The sequence below is a fragment of the Aythya fuligula genome, chromosome 20 (assembly GCF_009819795.1).
Source record: "Aythya fuligula isolate bAytFul2 chromosome 20, bAytFul2.pri, whole genome shotgun sequence".
NCBI classification, from domain to species: Eukaryota; Metazoa; Chordata; class Aves; order Anseriformes; family Anatidae; genus Aythya; species Aythya fuligula.
The window spans coordinates 6919847-6938538 of NC_045578.1; the positions used below are offsets into that span (position 1 = coordinate 6919847).

The 18692-nt window shown below is 57.4% G+C and overlaps 1 protein-coding gene across 4 annotated transcripts; it reads right to left on the reverse strand.

Moving 5' to 3' along the window:
- Positions 1 to 801: 801 nt before the first annotated feature.
- FLOT2 (flotillin 2) lies at positions 802 to 18644 on the reverse strand. 4 transcript variants are annotated; one of them, XM_032200910.1, is made up of 11 exons: positions 18573 to 18644; positions 11965 to 12046; positions 8333 to 8423; positions 4779 to 4902; positions 4267 to 4385; positions 3894 to 4007; positions 3682 to 3801; positions 3051 to 3265; positions 2710 to 2893; positions 2462 to 2611; positions 802 to 2298 (listed from the first exon to the last, which is right to left on the reverse strand). In XM_032200910.1, exons 1-11 carry the CDS (start codon positions 18619 to 18621, stop codon positions 2260 to 2262), a joined length of 1287 nt encoding a protein of 428 aa, XP_032056801.1. In that variant the 5' UTR covers positions 18622 to 18644; the 3' UTR covers positions 802 to 2259. The 4 variants fall into 4 exon arrangements, with proteins under 4 accessions (XP_032056801.1, XP_032056802.1, XP_032056803.1 ...); XM_032200911.1 differs by lacking the exon at positions 8333 to 8423 and adding an exon at positions 9667 to 9757; XM_032200912.1 differs by lacking the exons at positions 11965 to 12046; positions 18573 to 18644 and adding an exon at positions 9667 to 9723.
- Positions 18645 to 18692: the final 48 nt, after the last annotated feature.

Genomic DNA, 18692 nt, shown 5'->3' on the forward strand with positions numbered 1-18692 from the left:
CACCCTGCTGTCCCCCAGAAAAGCGGGTGCCATGGGACAGAATCATGGAATATTTGGGGTCAGGAGGGATCCTTAAAGGCCACCGGGTCCTAGCCCTGTGCCATGGGCAGGGACAGGGACAGGGACACCTTTCACTCCAAGCCCCATCTAACCAGGCCTCCATCACTGCCAGGGATGGGGCACGAACATCTCCGAGGGTCCTGTCCCTGTCCCTCACCCCCAAGAACCCCTTCCTTACATCCCATCAAACCCACCCTGCCGCAGTTTAAAACCTTTATCCCTTATCCCGTCCCTCCAGGCCCTGCTGAAAGTTTTTCTCCATTTTCCTCACAAGGCCCCGTGGGCAAGGCCCGGCCGCGGCTTGGGACTGCTCGGGGACACTGGGGACAGCGGTGGTGGGAGCTGCTGGGGACAGGGGGGCCTTGTGGTGTCAGTGGTGTCCCCACAGCGCTCAGCTCTATGGGGTAATGATGGTGACATGGATGGGGCGGTGCAGAAACGGGATGAGGCCCCAGGCCCAAACAGAGCAGCCCTGGGGATGGGACGAGGAGGCAGTGGGGACACTGTGATGGCAGAGAGACCTCGATCTCTGCAGGGGCAGCACAAATTGGGACCACAAATTGGGACCACGAGCCCCGATGCCAGCAGGAACACCCAGCCCGAGCAGGGTCCCACAGCACCCGAGCAGCCCACACCACGGCTGGCCACGCACCGGCTGCCGGGACGGCGAAGCCTCCATCCCCAGGGAGGCGGCAGCAGGGGACAGGACGGGGACAGGAGACACAATTTGGGAGCCAGGGCTCGTGGTGACACGTGGTGACAAGGCTTTTATTATCGCACAGCAGTGACACGGCGCAGGCATGCACACGCACATGCAGATAGGGCGCCCTGCCCGGCACGCCCGCCGGCGAGCGCCAGATCGGGGCCGGTGGCCACGAGTCGGGGGCTGATAAGGCCGGGCCCCCCCCCCAGCCCCATAGAGGGGACAGGGCGCTGCTGGCCCCACAGCAGGTCACCCTGGCAAAGGGACTGGCCAGTACCTGTGGCACCACCAGGGCAGGGGTCCCCGCACCCCCCTGCCACAAATTGGGGTGGCACCGAGCTGGGGGTGAAGGAGTTTGCACAGGGACCGCCGCCAGATGGGGTTTTTATGGACACATTTGTCGGCTACACCCACACCACAGGCGGCGAGACGGATGGGGACAGGGCACGGGGCGGTGGCAGGCACTGCGGGGACACGCACAGAACAGACTTTTTCACACTGGCAGCGGGGACAGCAAAGCCGCTGGCCAAAAGACACCAAGGGACTGAGCTTTTGGGGACAAAGGGTTTTGCAGGAGCACTGGTCCCCAGGCCAGCTGCAGGGGCTGTGGTGCCAGAGGGGGAACGTCCTCACTGCAGTGCACGAGATGCACGGTGGCACTTGGGGCCAGCAGCCTGAGCAGTTCTGCCTCCCTTTCAAGATGAAGCAGCTTTGGCACCACGCTACTTTTTGGGATCCTTGCAGGGCCGGGAGGGGATCCAAACCACCCCTAGCCTGCCTGGCCCTGCAGCACGGCCACCCTGCGGGGGTCCCTGAGCTGGGGAACCTTTGTGTGCCCTGCTGGGGAAGGGGCACGGCAGCCGAGGGAGCTGGCTCGGGGCTGAGCAAGATCCCAGGAGGAAAATCCCTGAGGGAAGGCAGCAGGGGAGCGGGGACCGTCCCCTGGCAGTGCCCCGGTGCCACCCTATCCGGGGTGTGACTGTCACCTCCGGGGAGCCCTGCACAGGCAGGACAGGGCCTGGTGGCACAGCAGGGCCCCCGCGGGCCAGACAAAGAAAGCTAGCCATAAAAACAGCCGGTGGGCAGCAGCAGGGGTCGGGAGGGTCGCTGTGGGAGGGCAGGGAGCCCAGGGGAGGGCCTGGCTGTTCTCTTCCTACAGCTCCAGGCGTCCTGCCGAGTCTTTTGGGGTGGCCGCCCGAGGCCAGAGAACAGCGAGGCAGCACCAGACAAGCTGCCAGGAGTGACTGCGGGTCGGGGGGGGCCAAAGGCCGGCCAGATCCAATACAGGGTTAGTTACAAAATAAATCTCCTCCCACCCTTTGGAAGAAAGAAAGAGTGGCTGGCTGAGCATGCATCCTTCTGGCCCTACAAAAATAAGGCACCAGAGCTTAAAAACGAAAACTCCGATTGTCTTTGATAGAAAAGGAATTCCCAAGTGTTGAAGGCAGTCGATGTCGAAGTGCAGAACGGGGAGGGCTCTTCACTAGCTTCGGGCCTCATGCCTGGGCCCCGGTGGCTTTCTGGATCAGGGGAATCTGCAGGAGGGGAAGAGAGAAGCTGTTAGGGCTGGTGAGAGGAGGCAGGGAGCTGCGCTGAGCGGCGCTGGGGCACGAGGCTCCCCAGAAGCCTCAAGAATTTAGGGTGAGTCCCAGCACCCCGAGAGCCGCAGGGGTTGCCAGCTGGGGGTCCCTGGCTCACCTTCGTGAGGTCCACGCCGGTGATGGCACGCACGGAGGCGGGGATCTCGGCGAGCAGGCGGTTCACCTCGGAGGTGGTGCTGCTGCTCTCCCCGCTGAGAACAACGATCTCGTCCACTTTGGAGAGGGGAGCAGCCACTTTGGCCGCGATCTGGGGAAGGAAGGAGGGTGAGGACCCTGCCTGCGTGTTCCCAGCCCGGGAACTCAACACCTCTCACCCGGAGCAGGGGAGAGCCGCCCCCTCCTCACCTCGGGCAGCGCGTCCAGCATCAGCGCCAGCTGGGCGGCCTCCCCGTAGCGCTGCAGAGCTTCGGCCTTCAGCTTCATCCCCTCGGCTTCTGCCATCCCGATGGCCTCGATCACAAAGGCCTCCGCTTCTCCCAGCTTGCGGATCTTTTCCGCCTCTGCCTGAGCCATGAGGACTTGCCTCACCCTGCCGAGGGAAAGCCAAGCCCTCCAGCAGCCGGGACCCTCGCAGCCCTCACCCGGCTGCCCTCCCTCCCTCAACGCCGTGCGTCCCCTCCAGAAGCGACCTCAGCACTTTGCCGGGGACAGAATTGGACCCTCTGACGAGGTGGGGGCTCACTCACTTCTCTCCCTCGGCGATCTGCTGGATGCGGTAGGCTTCGGCCTCGGCCGGCCGCTTCACGGTGGCGATGAGCTCCTTCTCCTTCCGGATGACTTCTTTCTCTTCGACGTCGATCTGCTTCTTGCGCTGCACCACCTCGATCTCGATTTCCTCCTGGCGGATCTTCTGCTGCTCCCGGGCGCTCTGGAGCTCGTAGGCCAGCTGGGCCTCCGCAGTCTGCAGGCAGGAGAGGGGAGAAAAACGGGTCTTGGCCATGATATGCTGGGTGCAGACGTAAGGACCCTTGGCAGGCTCTGAACCAGACGTGGCTCCTGCTCTGGACCAGGCCTCCACTCAGGGAACATGTCCCTGTCCCCAGTGCTGTGCTCAGGGTCCTTCTCTGTGCTATTATTTGAGCACAGCCAGCTCTGGGTTCAGTTCGGGTGACCCTCCCCATTCTTCCACCTCCTCCTAGTCCCACCTAACTGCTGCAAAGAGGGCAGGAGAGGAATCTGCTGCGAGGAGCACACACAGAAACGTGGGGTCTCCATCTCTAGCTCTGCTAACACACGAGGAAGGAACCTGGAAAGCCCCAGAGCTACCAAGGCCACCACGAACCAGGGAGCAGCAGCGGGCTGTCGGGTACCTCTCACCTTAATGTTGACCTCCTCGGTGAAGGCAGCTTTCTGCAACTCAAAAGCACGCCTGGAATCTGCTATTTTGGTATCCGCCATGAACTTGACATCCAGCATTTCCTTCTTGCACTCTGCCTCCTGCGGAGAGCGAACGGAGAGCAGAGCTCAAGAGCCTGCAGCTGGAGCACAACAGGCAGCTGAAGGGAAGCTCAGCACGTCCCGGGACTCACCCGAATGCCCGCGTCTCGCTCGGCTTCTGCCACCCCGATGTCTGCATCCCTCCGGACAGCCGCCGTCTGAGTCTTCCCCAGGGAGCTCAGGTAATCCACTTTATCGTAGACATCCTGGGGAGGAGGAGATAAGCTGCGGTCACTTCACACGAGCTGCTCCATCTCGCTCCCTTCCTGCTGGAGCTCACGGCCACCATTTGGTAGGGCCAGGTCAGAAAGGGCCGTGTTTGGGGCTTGCAGGACGGGAGCTGTCATGGAAAGCCCCAAAGGGCTGTAGGTTGTCACCTACAGCAGGGGCACGGGGCCAGGCTCAGCTCCTGTGTCACAGCACGGCCGGCTGCAGCCCAGCCCCATGCCCCTCGCCTGGGCATACCTTGATGGTGAAGCTCAGGATCTCGATGCCCATGCGACCCACGTCTGGAGCTGCCACCTCCCGCACCAGCTTGGCAAACTGGTCCCTGTCCTGGTAGATCTGCTCCACCGTCAGGGTTCCTGCAGAGGGAAGGCAGGGAAAGCACTTTATTAGGGGGAAAAAAAGCCGCACGGAAACAGCAGCACGGGGCTAAGCTCAGCAACATCCTCACTGCCCAGAACCTCTCCAACCATGAGGTCAGGCCTGGGCACGAGGGGGCCTTTTCAGCCCACGCCGACATCTCCAAAGCGCAGCCACCACGCACAGGCTACCTGTGACCCCCGGGGACTCGGACATCTCTTACTGCAGGCACTGAAAACTCATTTATCACGACACCCAGCAGCAGATGCTGCAAGGGAGGAACCATCTCAGCTGTCCCATCTGCGGGCAGCAAAGGAAGCAGTGCCGTGGGGCAGCACGGCAAGGGGAAAGCTGCCCGAGGTGCCTTCAAGGCTGCGAGAGCCCCTCCGCACCTAGGATGGAGCGCAGATGCCCTTCCAGCGTCTGAAGGACCACGTTCTTCACATCCTGCACGTTCTTCCCCAAAAACTGCTCGCAGGCCACAGCCAGGAGCTCCTTCTCGGTCATTATCTTCACCTGGAGACAGGAGACAAAAACCAAAAGGCTGAATGTGCCTCTCCGTGGCGGGACGCGCACCCAACAGCAGCAGCAGCAGCAGCAGCACCACCACCAGGCTGCCAGGCCCCCGTGCCACCGGAGCTCCGAGGACCAAGCCGAGCAGACCCCGTGCCGAGCCACCGGCCTCACGGGTGGGCTCCTGCTCCCTGCTGCTGGGGACAGCCCTGCGGGCACGCCTGAGCCCTCCCGAGCCATGGCTGCAGTGTCAGAGGCCAGGGCAGGCACCCCAGCACCTCTCCAAACCCTGACAGTGGCTCGGCACGGAGAGGTGCTCCCTGAGGCCATCCATCCTGCAACATCTGAGAACAGCCCCAGCAAAGAGCCCCAAACAACCCGTTCAGCCCCTGCACCAAAACCAGACCTAGGAGGAGAGCACTTTCTATCGTTACCCTGTCCAAAAGCCGTTTTATTACCCTTCTCTCCCTCCTCCTTCGCTAGAATTACTCTTTCTGAAAGGCAGAGGACAAGGAAGAGCCTGGCGTGCCCAAGGGACACCTTGGGAGCAGGGGCTGTGCTCGGTGCTCCCTGCAAGGAGAGGGGACGAGATGGCTGCAGCACACCAGGTACGCCCTGCCCATACCTGGGAGCTCCTGGCCACGTTTTGTGTGACTCCTTTCACGCGTGGTGACCAGCACCCCTCCGTCCCACTCCCTGCAATCTGTTAATGGTCCCCAGAGCTGGGCACAGCCACCCCAGCTGCGCTTTCACCTCCCAGCCAGCTCCAGCTGTGACACCATCCCCAGGCTGAGATGAGTCAGGGTCTTAAGAAGGTCCTGCCGGTCCTTTTTAAAAGCAAAATGGGTTAAAAATCCCTATGGATTTTTAAACCTCCACGCCAGGCAGTGGAGATGCAGCACACGCCTCCGGCTCACATTCAGAGCCCTACAGGTGCCAGCCACAGGGAGCTGCGGCCCCAAATGGTGGCAGCTCCTTTTGGCCAGGCCCTATTGACACGGGGTGCTGAGCGAGTCCCACAGCACCCTCTCATGGAGAATTTGGGGCTGGGCACTGCCTGCTGCTGAGGAAGGGCTCTGGCCCAGGAGATGCTAGAGGCAAGCTACATCCTACCTCCTGCCCCATGGACTGCTGCTGCCCGGCATCGTCCTGGCTCAGGGACCTCCAAAAGGGACCCTGAGGGTCTCGCCATGGGCTCTTGGTGTCAACGACACTCAGCAGCAGTGGTTACGGTGTGTGTCCTCTCCCAACAACCCCACCTTTGGGGAGCCACAGAGGTGACGGTCAGAGCACAGAGCAGGCTCACGGGGAGCAGGGAAGGGTCCTGCCTCTGCAACAAATCCAAAAACCGGGTTTATTCGGGTGCTGCTACACCCGAACCAGCCTGGAGTCAGCTCACCACGCAAACCAAAACAGGGCTGAGAGATTCGTGCTCAGCTCATTTCCAGTTCTCATTTTCCCCTGCAACAGTCGGTGCGTCTTCAAATGTCTCCAAATCAGAGAGTTTGGCTGGCACGACAGCAGCACAGCTACAAACCAACCCCACCTGCAGGAGCAATACTGCCGTGCCCAGCTCCAACCAGCTGCGTTCCCCACAAGGGGTGAGCAGGAATAACCCAATGAACCCGAGGCTCAGAAAAATGGGGCAGAAGACACAGCTTTGCTGGTCTGAGGCAGTGTCCCCCGCACCCCAAACGCCCAGCCGACAGGGGAAGGAGGCCACTGGAGTGCTCCTCACTTGTGGCTTTAAGAAAGAGCATCCTTGGGAACACTCAGCACTTCTTTTATTGCAGCAAACATTTAAAAAGGTGTTTATCTGGTAGTAATTTCCTTTTTTTTTTTTTTTTGCACAAGCTTTTAAAAGAAAAAATGGTTGCCTCAAAAGTTCTCCCTCTGGACTTCTGCAGAATTCAGAACTCTGCCCTGTACCTCCCAAACCCAACTGCCTCCAGCGAGCTTTCAGCACGGTAATTCCCCACATCTCACAATCCTAAACCTTGTAAGGTCTTTAAAATGAATGAACTGACAGCAGAAAAAAAAATAAGTGAATGGTGGGATGAAAGAATAACCTAAATGAGATGAATTTGGAGCTGTGTTTTTAATCAAGGCACCTGGAGGTCCAGCCTCCTGCCAGCGTGCGCTGCTTACTTTTTGTAGGCAATGGAAGAATGCCCCAAAACTAAGCTAAAAAGGGAATGTTTAACAGAAATACCTCCCCTGAATGGTGTCACCAAATGCAGGACAGAAAGGACTGCAGAGTTACGACACGTGGGGGATGGAGCCATGGGCACATGCATTTTGCCAAGCATACGAAGACCACTGAGGTTAGGTGACATGTTAGTACCTAAATGGGCAGAAAGAGCTGAAAAAATGAAAACGAGGATGCTTCACACCAGCAGGGAAATGCCCTCAGCATCTAGAATTATCCGAGCTGTGCTGCTCCTGTCTCAGAGGCTCCAGCAAGAGCCACCCTTCGAGCCAGGAGGAGCCCACAGAGCCCCCGTGCTGGGGCTCCTGGGCACGGCCACATTCCCAAGAGCAGCACAGCGCAGGACCAGCCCTTTGCCTTGTGCAAGAACCCAAAAAACTACTCCTGGCTGATTTTACATCCTTGGCTACGCACTAGACAACACACAATTACTCCATGGTGTCAGCTCAGAGCAAACCAACGAGCCTCGGGAGGACTCTGGTGCCCTGCAGAGCGCTGGGTGAATTCCTCCTGACGCTCCCGAGGGCTGTGGCTGGCTCTTCCCGGAGGAGCCTCTTGACGCACGTGAGATTTTGGGTACGTCACTGCAACCTTCTCCTGCCAGCGTCCCGCCCGAGGCACAGGGACAAGCTGTGTCAGGGCAGCACACCCCAAAGCCTGGGAAATGCAGGTGTTTAAATCAGCACGAACTGGATTTCACGTGTGGAGAAGGCTTGAAAGAACCAAAATTCCTTTCAAGCCGGAAATTTTATGTACAAATTTTATCGTCCAGAGGGACCGAGCTCTTTCTTTAGGTTTTAACTCACTGTGAAGAATTACAAGATCCACGTGCTAATGATAATAAAAATAATAATAAAAGACACCCAAAAGACACCATCTCAGGAGGGAATTGCTCGGTCCTGCGGTGTCACACAGAGCTCCAGGGGCACACCAGCATCACAAAGAGATCAGTCACCAGCACACACCTCATTTGCCACACGGACAAATGAGACACCAGAAAAACAGGGATGATTTTGGGGAGAGGAGAGGTCACCCCCCCCGTACAACGCAGACATGCGGTCGTGAGCTGGAATCAACGAGGACAGCGTGGTGGTTTTTTTTACAAACACTTCTTTTAAAGCAGTTGGCTTCAGTTCCTGGACAACAGCAACCTTTTAAGGGGGAAAAACCAGACGCAGGTTAGAGACATGCAATTCCTGAAAGGATGGTTTGGAGTTACTGTACCTGTGCCACACCTGTGACAGTTAAAGCTACCCCCTCCGCCGTCTCTACGTCCTCACACCTGGGCTGTAACGTCATTATCTCTAGGGAAATCCTGCCAAAAAACGTAAAATATTTGCACGTTTCCAGGTAACACAGGCTCAGCTCTCCCCTCGCGTCTCCTGCCCCAGGCCACCTGCAGCTCTCGTCGCAGGTAATGTCAGACAGGCACGGGGGGCACCCAGGGGCTGTGTCCCTGGAGGCAGACAAAATGCTTTGGCCAATAAAAGATTTCCAAATCATGCTTAAAGGTGATTTATCAGCAGGGAAAGGCCGGGAGCCAGGCTGGCAATGGGACCGTGACCCCACAGGAATGCGGCCAGGAGCTCGCGGCTCCAGGACCCCGTGGGAGGCTGGTGTCAGGTTTAAGAGCACAGCACGGACCCCGGGTGCGCCCACCCAGCATCACCACCCCCAGGGTAACCCTGTGCACACCCTGCTTGGCAAAACCCAGCGCTGCAAGAAGCCTCTGCCCCTGCTGGGTTGGCATTAACACAGACCTGCTTCCTCAGTGCCTCACACTCCCTATTTTTCCTGTCCTGTAACCCGAAGGCAGACAGGAGAAGCGAGCCTCCAGCTCCTTGGGGCCGTCCCTGCACAGCATCGGGCACCCTGAAGCTCTTGCTGCAGCTCCAGAGCCTTCTGATGGCCTAACCCACACCTCGAATTAATTTAAATGCTGTGCAAGTCCCAGGGAGGTTTGGTGTCAGCACTACGCTGGTTTGCAGCCGCTCGCAGTGCTGAGCAAACACTCGCCCTCTGGGTTGCAACTCCCCCAGGGTCTCTGTGCTGTGCTGTTAAACGTGACAACACCCACAGCGGGCTCTGCCTCCACGTGGGGGAAGAAGGGCTCAGTGGAAACCCACATCCAAACCCAGAGAGCCGGCTACAGCTGCAGTTTCCCCACGGGTGCACGGATTTCCTGGTGAGGCGGCACAAATCCTGGCTTCCCACCTTCCCCAGAGGCTGTGCAGAGCCCGGCCGTGTACAAGCTGATGCCTTTCTGCCCTCCACCAGGCACAAAATGCGATCAGTGCTGCCGAGGGGAGGGTCACAGCCGGAGCAAACCTCTGCAGCGCCGTCGGAAGGAGCTGAATTTGGGATCTGCCCCCGTGTGCACCTGTCTGCATTACCCACAGAGCAAGGGCCGGAGAAGGGGAAGGAGAGGAGAGCTCTGAGATTTGCCCTCTCCCGTTAGAAAACCATTCGTTTTGGGTCATCCTGCTGCTGCTGCTGCTGCTGCTGGAACCAGAGGCAGAAGGGTTAGCCGCGCCGTGAGGAAGCCGGTGGGTTATTACCTGTGCGACCCCCGTTACGTACAGTGGGACGCCCTCCGACGTCTCAATGTTCTCGCAGCGACAGAGGATGGTCATAACCTCCAAAGACAGTCTGAGCAGCGAGGAACAAGGGCGGGACAGCAAATACACACAGCGGTTACCAGACAGTCAGACACTCGGTGCAAAGGACAGGCGGGACTCGGGGGGCTCGGCTTTTCCCTGCCCTGTTCGCATTTCTCCCTCTGCCCGCTCCCAGGACTTCGTAATGCTGGCCCAGAGCAGCCCCTCTCACGCTTAAAAAGCACAGCCAGATGCTGTAACGGGGCTGGATGGGGTCTCATCCCCCCCCCCAAATCCCATTTGATGCTGAGCCATGGGTCCCACCCGCACTGCCACCCTGAAGTCAGCTGGAATTTTCTCTCACCGTGCTTTTCACAGACAGAAAATTCCTTTTTGTAATCGTTTAAGTGCTTCTGTGCCAACACGTACGATGGGCTAGCAAAATAAAAGCACCAGGGGTCTGGCTACACATCCTTGGCTAAGGCATTGATGAGAGAAGGTGCTCCCAAGGCTGTCCTGAAACACTGAATAATACCACTTGTTTCCCTGCTTCTCGGGCTTTTATTGCTGACCCCTAACCAAGGACAGGATTTTTTACTTTTTTCCCCCAATCCTCAAGGTTGCAGCAGGGCAAGAGCCCAGCTCCCTGCCAGCTCTAACTGTTCCTTTTGTCCCCAGTCAGTGCTACCTGGCGGGGTGCCGCTGCTGGCGACACAACGGCCGCTGCCTCCTCGCGGCACCGGCAGCTCCAGAAAAGCTGGCCTCATTTTGGGAATCAGCCTCAGCTCTTCACGTGCCTGCAGCAGTTTGTGGAGCACAGCTTATGGGATTTGGGCAAGACTCTGGTTTGCAAAGGAGAATTAAGCCCCGTATCCCATGGCATGAGCTGGGGGGAAAGATTTTGAAGTGAAGGATTTGTTTGGATGCTGGCAGCGCTCTCCGAGCCCCGTTTGCCGGGCGATGCAGGGACCTCCAGCTCGCTCCTGGCAGGCAGTTCTTCGCCCTGGACTCACCCCTTGCTGAATTTAGCCTGCTGAACGGGGCTGCATCTCCTGCAAGCAGCAGGTCAGGGCCCTGCACTGCTCTCTGGGCTTCTCCCACCGCGAGACGAACGGGAACAGCAACCAAAATTTGAGGAGGAAGCCAGACCGAATGCACTCCTCGAGCACTGTGCCAGAGAGCAGGGCCTTTCCTTCCCCTCCCACCTTACACAAGCATCGCTAGGGACCCCGGGCCGAAGCAGGGGGTGTTAGCTGGGGTCTCTCCATGCAGCCAGCGAGCTGTCGTAGCCCTCGTAGCAATCCCTCGTGGCAATCCCACGTGCCAGCCACCCGGGAGGGGACCCAGAGGCGTCGTGAGCCCATCGCCAGCAGCAGCCAGGGCTCCTTTGAACCATGCAAGCTGGGTGACCCCAGGAGAGCAGGAGGGCATCGTCTGCAGAGCAAGGGCAGCAGCGTGCTAGCTTTGTCTGCTGGTGGTGACACAGGAGCAGGGAGGAGAGGTGGCAAGGGCAGGTGGTAAAAGGTTAACTGCAGCCGCTGGGCTTCCCTCAGTGCAGAACCCCAAAAGTCACGTCTTTGGGTTTTTCCCTATCTATTTTTTTTACATAGATAGACAAAACCTGCATCAGGGAGGTGTTAGGACAGAGGCACACATAGGAGCATTGCCACAGGTCCTAGGAATAAGGAGCTACATCAGCAGGGCAGCAGCAATGACAGCACGTTAATTGAGAGCAGCAACGAGCAGCAAGCAGAATCCACGGCTGAGGAAAGGGAGAGAAAGGAAATCCCGTGGTTTTAAACAGGAACGTGGTCTGCTCTTGTGGCAACAGCAGTCAGCACACCTTTAGCAATCCAGGCTACGGGGGCAAGGGCCCGTTTGCTGTGGGGTGAGGGCTGGGGCCACCCTGGGCAGAGCGTGGCAAATCCTCCCGGTGCTCAGTGCTCACAGCACCTCTGCCCTGGGCAAGCTCAGCACTCACAGAGGACAGCCAGAAGCTGTGTGGCTGTGAGAGACCCTCTGATCACCAAGGGCACGAGACAGGGCCCACGCTGCTCCTGCCACGGCTGTACAGGGGGAGCCTTCCTCTGAAGAGCCCAGAGGTGGCTGCAGACAGAGGCAGAGGGCTGGGCTGATGCTCAGCTGTGGTTTCTCAGGAACCGGCCGGTCCTGTGCTCCTAAAAATCCTGCTGACAGCCCTGCTGGAGCAGCTCTGCCTAGCCTGCACCCTAAAACCTCGAATAACTGAGCTCTGCTTACCTTTGGGTGTCGGTGATGCACCACCACGCCCAGGCCCAGCCTCCGTACACGTACTGCTTCACGTCAGAGCCACAGCAGCCACCTGCAGCACAAAGCACAGAGATTGAGGGATTTCATACACGTGCCAAGGAAAAACCCGCACCCTAACGGGGTGAAGCACAAGCTGAACAACCTCAGAGCACCGAGGAAAGGGTCACCAGCTCTGCCAGCCCCTCGGAGCAGGGAGAGCACCTTGCATCAGCTGCCATACGGTGCTGCGAAGCTCCGCTCCACAACTTCACCCAGGTGAATCCCAGCACGCTTGCGGTGTCTGATAAATAATGAACACAGAAAACTCTTCCCAGGGCCCGCAGGGAAGAGCTGAGACTGTCCCAGCACGGCCCCAGTAAGCAGCACTGGAGCTGGAGTTCCCTCCTGGTGGACACGGGGAGCCCCGCGCTCTCCTCCCCTCCGCAGCCCTTCCTTCTCACAGCCATTTCCCAAAGGCAACCTTTTTTATAACTGGCCTACAAATCCAGAAAACTGCATTTACAATAAATTGCTCTGACAAACAACAGCACACAAAGCTACTCTATTTCAAACCAGGGTTGTATTTTACTTTCGTAAGGCAGTGTCAGCAAACAGAACCACCCTAAGCTGGGACGCACCAGCACAGAAGGCCACGTAAGAAATCTTTCTCCTTTCCCTCACCAGTCACCTCCACTGCAAATCAGCAACCCTGAAACCTCCCAAAAAGCCAGCAGGTCAGCGTTAGAGGCAGGGACAACCCTCAAGCCACCCTGCAAACGTCTCCTGGTTCTGGCTGTGGCTCGCACAAGTACTGTGGCACACGAGGCTTTGAGGCTTCATCATGGAGCCGACCACAAACAGAGCATGGGCAGCCCCCAAATCTCCTCCAAGAGGCATTTCCCACCCCGCAGGGCTCCGAGCAGGCAAGACAGAACCAGCGTGGGGGTCTCGTGCTCCACAGCACAGAGGAATCGCCTCTTATGACCTTCTTCTGTAGCTGGCGGGCTACGTCAGGCGGGCAGGGTTACAGGAGCTGGTGTCACAGCCCCGCGAGGCAGTAACTCCGTGCCTTCTAACATTTCTTGGCGGACGTGAGCCCGGCCAGCTCGGCCGGCCAGCCAGGCCCTTGTTTTCCAGGAACAGGAAGGGAGGTGTTGCTGCAGCGCCGCGTGGAAAGGCCTTTGGGTCTGCGAGATCGACGTGGTCCTCTGCTGCTGCACCGCTGGGAATTGTTTCATAACCTCCTGAGAAAACTCCGCGCCCTCGAGCCGCCGCTGTTACAAGGAAGGAACATGCCTCTGCACACAGGTTTTGTTGTTTTTTTTTTTAATATTTCTTCTGCAGGCAGCGCAAGGAAATGCCTCGTTTAGGATCACACCCAAAGCCAGCCCTGTGCTTGCCTCCCAGGAGCGCGTAGCGCAGCTACACAGCTCTGCTCACTGAGCTACGCTGCGTGGCAAGAAGTGTTTGAGGCATAAGAAAAACAGGGAAACCTAAGACATTAACCAGGGGAGGGACGCCAGCTGGTAGCTTTCACACAGGCTGGGTGTCTGAGCTGAGCAGAGCTCGGTCCTGGTAACACCTCAGAGCAGCCGATCGCTGATTCCCCATTGCAGCTCTGCAGCCCTGCTTCCCAAATCTCAGAGATCAAGTGAAGAAAAGGAACGACCAAAGTGAAACCCTTGCAAGGCTGAAGAACAAACCCTCTAGCACGATGAGATCTGGAAGAAAAGTTGCCTTTTCCAGCTATAATATGCCCAGCCTGGGTCCCCCAACTACTTGGACATCACCTCCACGAGCAGCCAACGCACCTCGTCCGGGGGCACCGTGCTACAAACGGAGGATTCACGGCCTCTGCCCAGATGGAGGGGTCCTGTGTTCAAGCAAGAATCCCCAGAGCCAAGAGAAAGCACGTTGTCTGTTTTTTTATGAAATCAGATTAACCATTTGAGATAAACAGTTCTCTGGGAAACACAGGAAACCTGCCCTAATGGACAGCACGCAAGGAAGAAGACAAACCCCGAGGGTTAAGGGAACACGGGGCTCAAAGCATCAAGGCCAGCCTTGCAGGACAATTTAAGCTCGTGAACAAGCTCCGTGTCCTTTGATCTCCCGAGGTAACCTGAGGCTTGTAAGGTGGCAGGAAGCGGTGAGCGTTCAGGAAAGCAAACCATGGCAGCAGGCTGCTCGGGTGGCCGGGCTCCCTCCCAGGGGCTGCCCAACGCCCAGCACAGGATCAGAGAGCGATGCTGCTGCCTTCACGTGCACGGGAGCTTCCATCTGGCACTGGGATCGCCTCCTCTTGCTGCTGGAGGTGGAAACAAACAGCTTGGTCATGTCAGAGGGATGATGCCAGGCTGGCTGGAGCATCGGGCTTGTGCTGGGAAATGTCACGGGGTGCTAACAGCCGGGTGCAGAAGGACAAGGCACAAATTGGTAACTGGAAAGAGTTGCTAGAAAAAGGCATAAAGGAGAGGGGAGAAAAAGGCGAAGGCATACGTAAAGCATCTCATGGAATAAAGCAGAGTCTAGACTCCAGTCAGCGCCCTACGTCCTACCGTGAATATAAATCAGGCTTTGTCCCATTGCAGAAGTGGTGCAAGGTTAACAAGAATTTATTTCAACAGATGCAGCATTCTGAGCGGATCCGTTCAATCCTTTGCGGGTCACTACAGCAGGTGAAAGCAGGTTGTGCTGGTTAGCTTGGTTTGGAGACAAACTGAATCAAAATCACTCATTTTAAACTACGAGCACCAGTGGTACAGAGTGGGTTTAAAAACCACACCTTTAGTTTAACCAAGCTTGTAAACAGAAACCCAGAAGACTGAAACCACCACGGAGATGCATGACAAAAACACTGAGATTTTACCCCAGAATTCTTCCTGGAAACAAAAAGGGAAGTCCGGAGGCTATTTTGTCTGCCTCTTTTCCTGCCATCCTCTCTGAAAAGCCTCGAGGATTTAGCAAGCATCTGACGAGGGAGAGCTGGAGCTCCAGCACCTGCAAGAAGCTGAAGAATCAGCTCCTGAGAAGGAAGTTGGTGTCTCCTCGGGGGCTACAGAAACCTCCGTAGGGTTTCTGTGCTCATGTAATCGATTGTCCTCACCTAAGAGCTGTTCTTTCACATTGCCAAACCGCATCGTGTTTCTTTCGGGCCATTTGGGCAATCTGTTGAGTTCATTTCGAGCCTAATCCTGCTCTCCAAAGCTCTCAAATCCATTCCCAGCTCGCTGCCATCTGCAAACTCAATAAGCACATTCTCGATTCCATTATCCAAGCCAAAACAAGGAACTCGATAAATCCTTCCAGCCGAACAGTGAGCCACTGTTAGGTTCCCTGGCAATGGTTTTCCAGTCACTCTCGTATCAGTTTTGTAAGATCTGAGAGCTCAGCTCCTCCTCACACTGCAGGCCTCTTGCAGAACGGGCAGGGTTTGCAGAACTTCCAGAAGCCTTTATTTCAGGCTTTCAAAACTCATAAAAGAGCCTGTTCTCTTTTTATGGTACATTGGCTCAAAATCGTGACCTCTTACGGGAAGAAGAGGGCTGTGAGCGCTCAGATTAGATCTGGAAGGGTTAATTATCCCCGAGTGCTGGGGCCTGGCATGAAATGTTTACACAAACTAGAAATAAAATGCCAGCTCTTCTTTGACTTTGAAAGAGATTAAAGAGCCCCAGAGGGACCTGACTTAAAAATTCGAGAAACTGAGCTGGATGCTATTTCTCGAGCTGACTTCTGAGAAATCACAAGCCAGCGTAAGAAGCCTCAGTAAATGTGAGGTGTGCCTCAGCTGCTGCTCTTCCCCACACTTACCTCACCTGAGGGGGAAGGCAGATGAGCTGGATGTGGCTTATGTTCATCAAATACGTGTCAGGTGTTCTCTTCCGAGCAGTATTTGTTTCGGTGTTCTCCTAGGAAATAAAGCTAGACCGACTGCGCTGTCACTTCCTGGCTTTTTTGTTTTTCTCCTCCTCTCACATCACGAACTTTAGCTGAAACAGCAGTCTGTCCTGCCCCAAAAACTCTGTGGTCTGCACCGACTGCTCCCGTAACACGCCTGCAGGTGTCCAGCTCGAATTTGCCACCCTGCAGCCCTTCCAGCCAGGATGGAAGACGGCCAAGCTGCAGAGATGTGGGCAACGCTGCCTGCCCAGGGGAGCTGCAGGATGAGCAGAGCCATTAAATATCGCATCTCCTCATTACGAGGCCCTGCAGAAACCTTGCAGCGCCGTCTTTCAAAAGGAGCAGATCGATCCTCAGCCACAAAAGCTGCTTTCACCCAGGCTGTAACCCAAAACCAGTGTCACGGATTGGAGAGAATCTATTTATCTTAGTGGGAAGAGCCTGACGTCAGGATGAGCAGATATTTTCTGCTTCCCCAAACTCTCGGCCGGCTCCAGCCGTGGCTCAGAGCAGCCAGGAAGGAGCCAGACACCCGTCAAAGGCTCCCCAGGGCTTGCACCGAGCCTCACTGGCAGCTCCCAGCACCACTGCTCTTTGGCAACGCCAGAGCCACGTCCCAGAGGGACCATAATCACCTAGGTATGGCTCCACGGAGCATCCCTGCCATGCCTGGCCTCCGCATTTCACAAAGGGATTGCCTGAGAGCAGTTTCTTAGAAGGAGAGGAGCGTTGCTCAAGAAGGGCAGGACGTTGCTCAAGAGGGGCAGGACGTGAGAGCCAGCAGGCAACTTCCCAAAAAATGCCACGAGGCTCCTGCACGCACACAAGTTCCCCAGCCACAGCTCCTGCGGGGCTGGAGGAGCTGAGATGTGCCACGAGGAAGTGAAAAGAAAGAACACCACTCCTCAAGGAACAGAAAAAAAATACATGCCAGAGGAGGCACGTGACAGAACTTCCTTCAGCAGCCCCAGCTAAGTTTACAAGAAGGAAAACTTTCCACTTTGCTTCATGATGTCGAGGTGCCTTCCTGCAAAGCGAAGCCTTGCAGATAACAACCGTATGACAATTCAACACCGCAAGCCAAAAGCCTCCCGTTAACTTGCTGTTGGGTTATCCTTCCCTTCCCTCCTCCCTCCCCAAACCTGACCTAACCCCATCCAAATAAGCGCTGGGCCATGAGGTCCTGTCTGTTTTTCCCCAGGGATTTCTTGAGTTTCTGGAACCAGAGCTGCCTGGAGCTGCACCCTCCTGCCCCTGCCCTGGCTCTTGCACAGCACGTGGGTGCTGAGGAGCTGTGGGGTGGCTGCAGGGCTCTGCAGGGCTCTGCCACCCCCGAGCTGGTGCTCTCAGGGGACAGTAAGTGCTCACAGGTCACAGTGGAGGGCAGCCGGGTCTGGTGGCATCACCGAACCCAGCTCCGACCCCCAGGGCCTGCCATGATTTGTGCTTTCCCCCCAGAAGGTGGCTGTGTGCTGAGGAGCATCCTCGGCTCGCCGGCCATAGGAGAATGCAAGCAGATGCCACAAATTCCTGCCGGCCCATCCTACAAAGCCGCGTTTTAACTTCTGAAAGGAACAGGGGTTAAACCAAGCTGTTAAAACAATGCCATACTGGCACGGCCCCTCAGTTCACGCACTGGATGTGGCATTTCACCAAGGAGGGGTCTCCTGGAGGGAGGCGCAGCATCAGCTCTAGATCTGTGGACCAGACCCCAGCTGGAAGCACCCAATTTCTTCAAGGTTTTCATGTTTTTTTCCCAGCTTTGGGACCACAGACGTGCAGCAGCTGCTCACGGACCACGAAAGCTGCAGGAAACTGCTGCTCCAGCCAGCTGGCGGGTGCGGTTTGCGACCCCTCCGAAGCGGCGGTCAGAGGGCACATTTGTTTCCCAAACTGCAGCCTGTTCCTGCCATCTCTTCAGAAATTCCCATAATTATCCGAGAGATGAACTGACAACAACCCAGCCGGGCTGCGGCCTGCTGGATATTTTGGTCCAAAAGCATGACGATGTGGTTTCACCGCAGAGCTGCCACCACAGCATCCCCCTGACACTCACCCCCACCTCCATGCGAGTTTAGGTTCGAGGATCACAGCATTGACCTCAAAGCCAGCCCAGCGGTGACAAGAAGGATGTAACATGACCGAGGGCACACGAAGTGACACCAGCCTGGACCTAACCCCGTTATTTCCTTGCACGTGGCCCCATACCAGCGGGGCACGCAGCCCTCACAGCAAGCCCTAACGTCACCTCACCAGCCCTGCCTGCAGCCTGCCTCATGCCAACGCATGGACTCGGGGGATTTTACAGCTGGTTTAATTAACACCAGCCTAATTAACCGGCTCACCTGGTGGGCTTCCAGCATCAGCACCCCTGTGCAGCACTGACACCCGGGGTGCTGGTGGCTCCTCGGCCACCGAAGGCTGCCAGCCCCAGCGTCACGCCGTGTCCCCACCTGCTGCCACCCACGGTGGGGACATGGCTGCAGCCCCTGTGACAGTGCCCCCCGCCACGTCCTCCCTCGTGGGGCACCCCAAAAACCCCTCGTCCTCCCTTCTCACCCCCTAAACAACCCCCATGACAGAACCACCCCCACACCACCTCCCCGCTGTCCCCCCTCAGGACGGGACCCCCGCAGCCGCAGCGGCTCCCCCAAAAGCCCCCTCCCCGGCTCCCCCGAGCCCCCCTCGACCCGTACCTGACACCACCAGCGCCTCGTTGGGCCCCACCGTGTGGCAGTTGCCCATGGTGGTGCCGCCGCCGGCCCCGCCGCCCGCTCCCGCAGCGCCCCGCGCCGCCCCGCCCGGCCCCGCCTCGC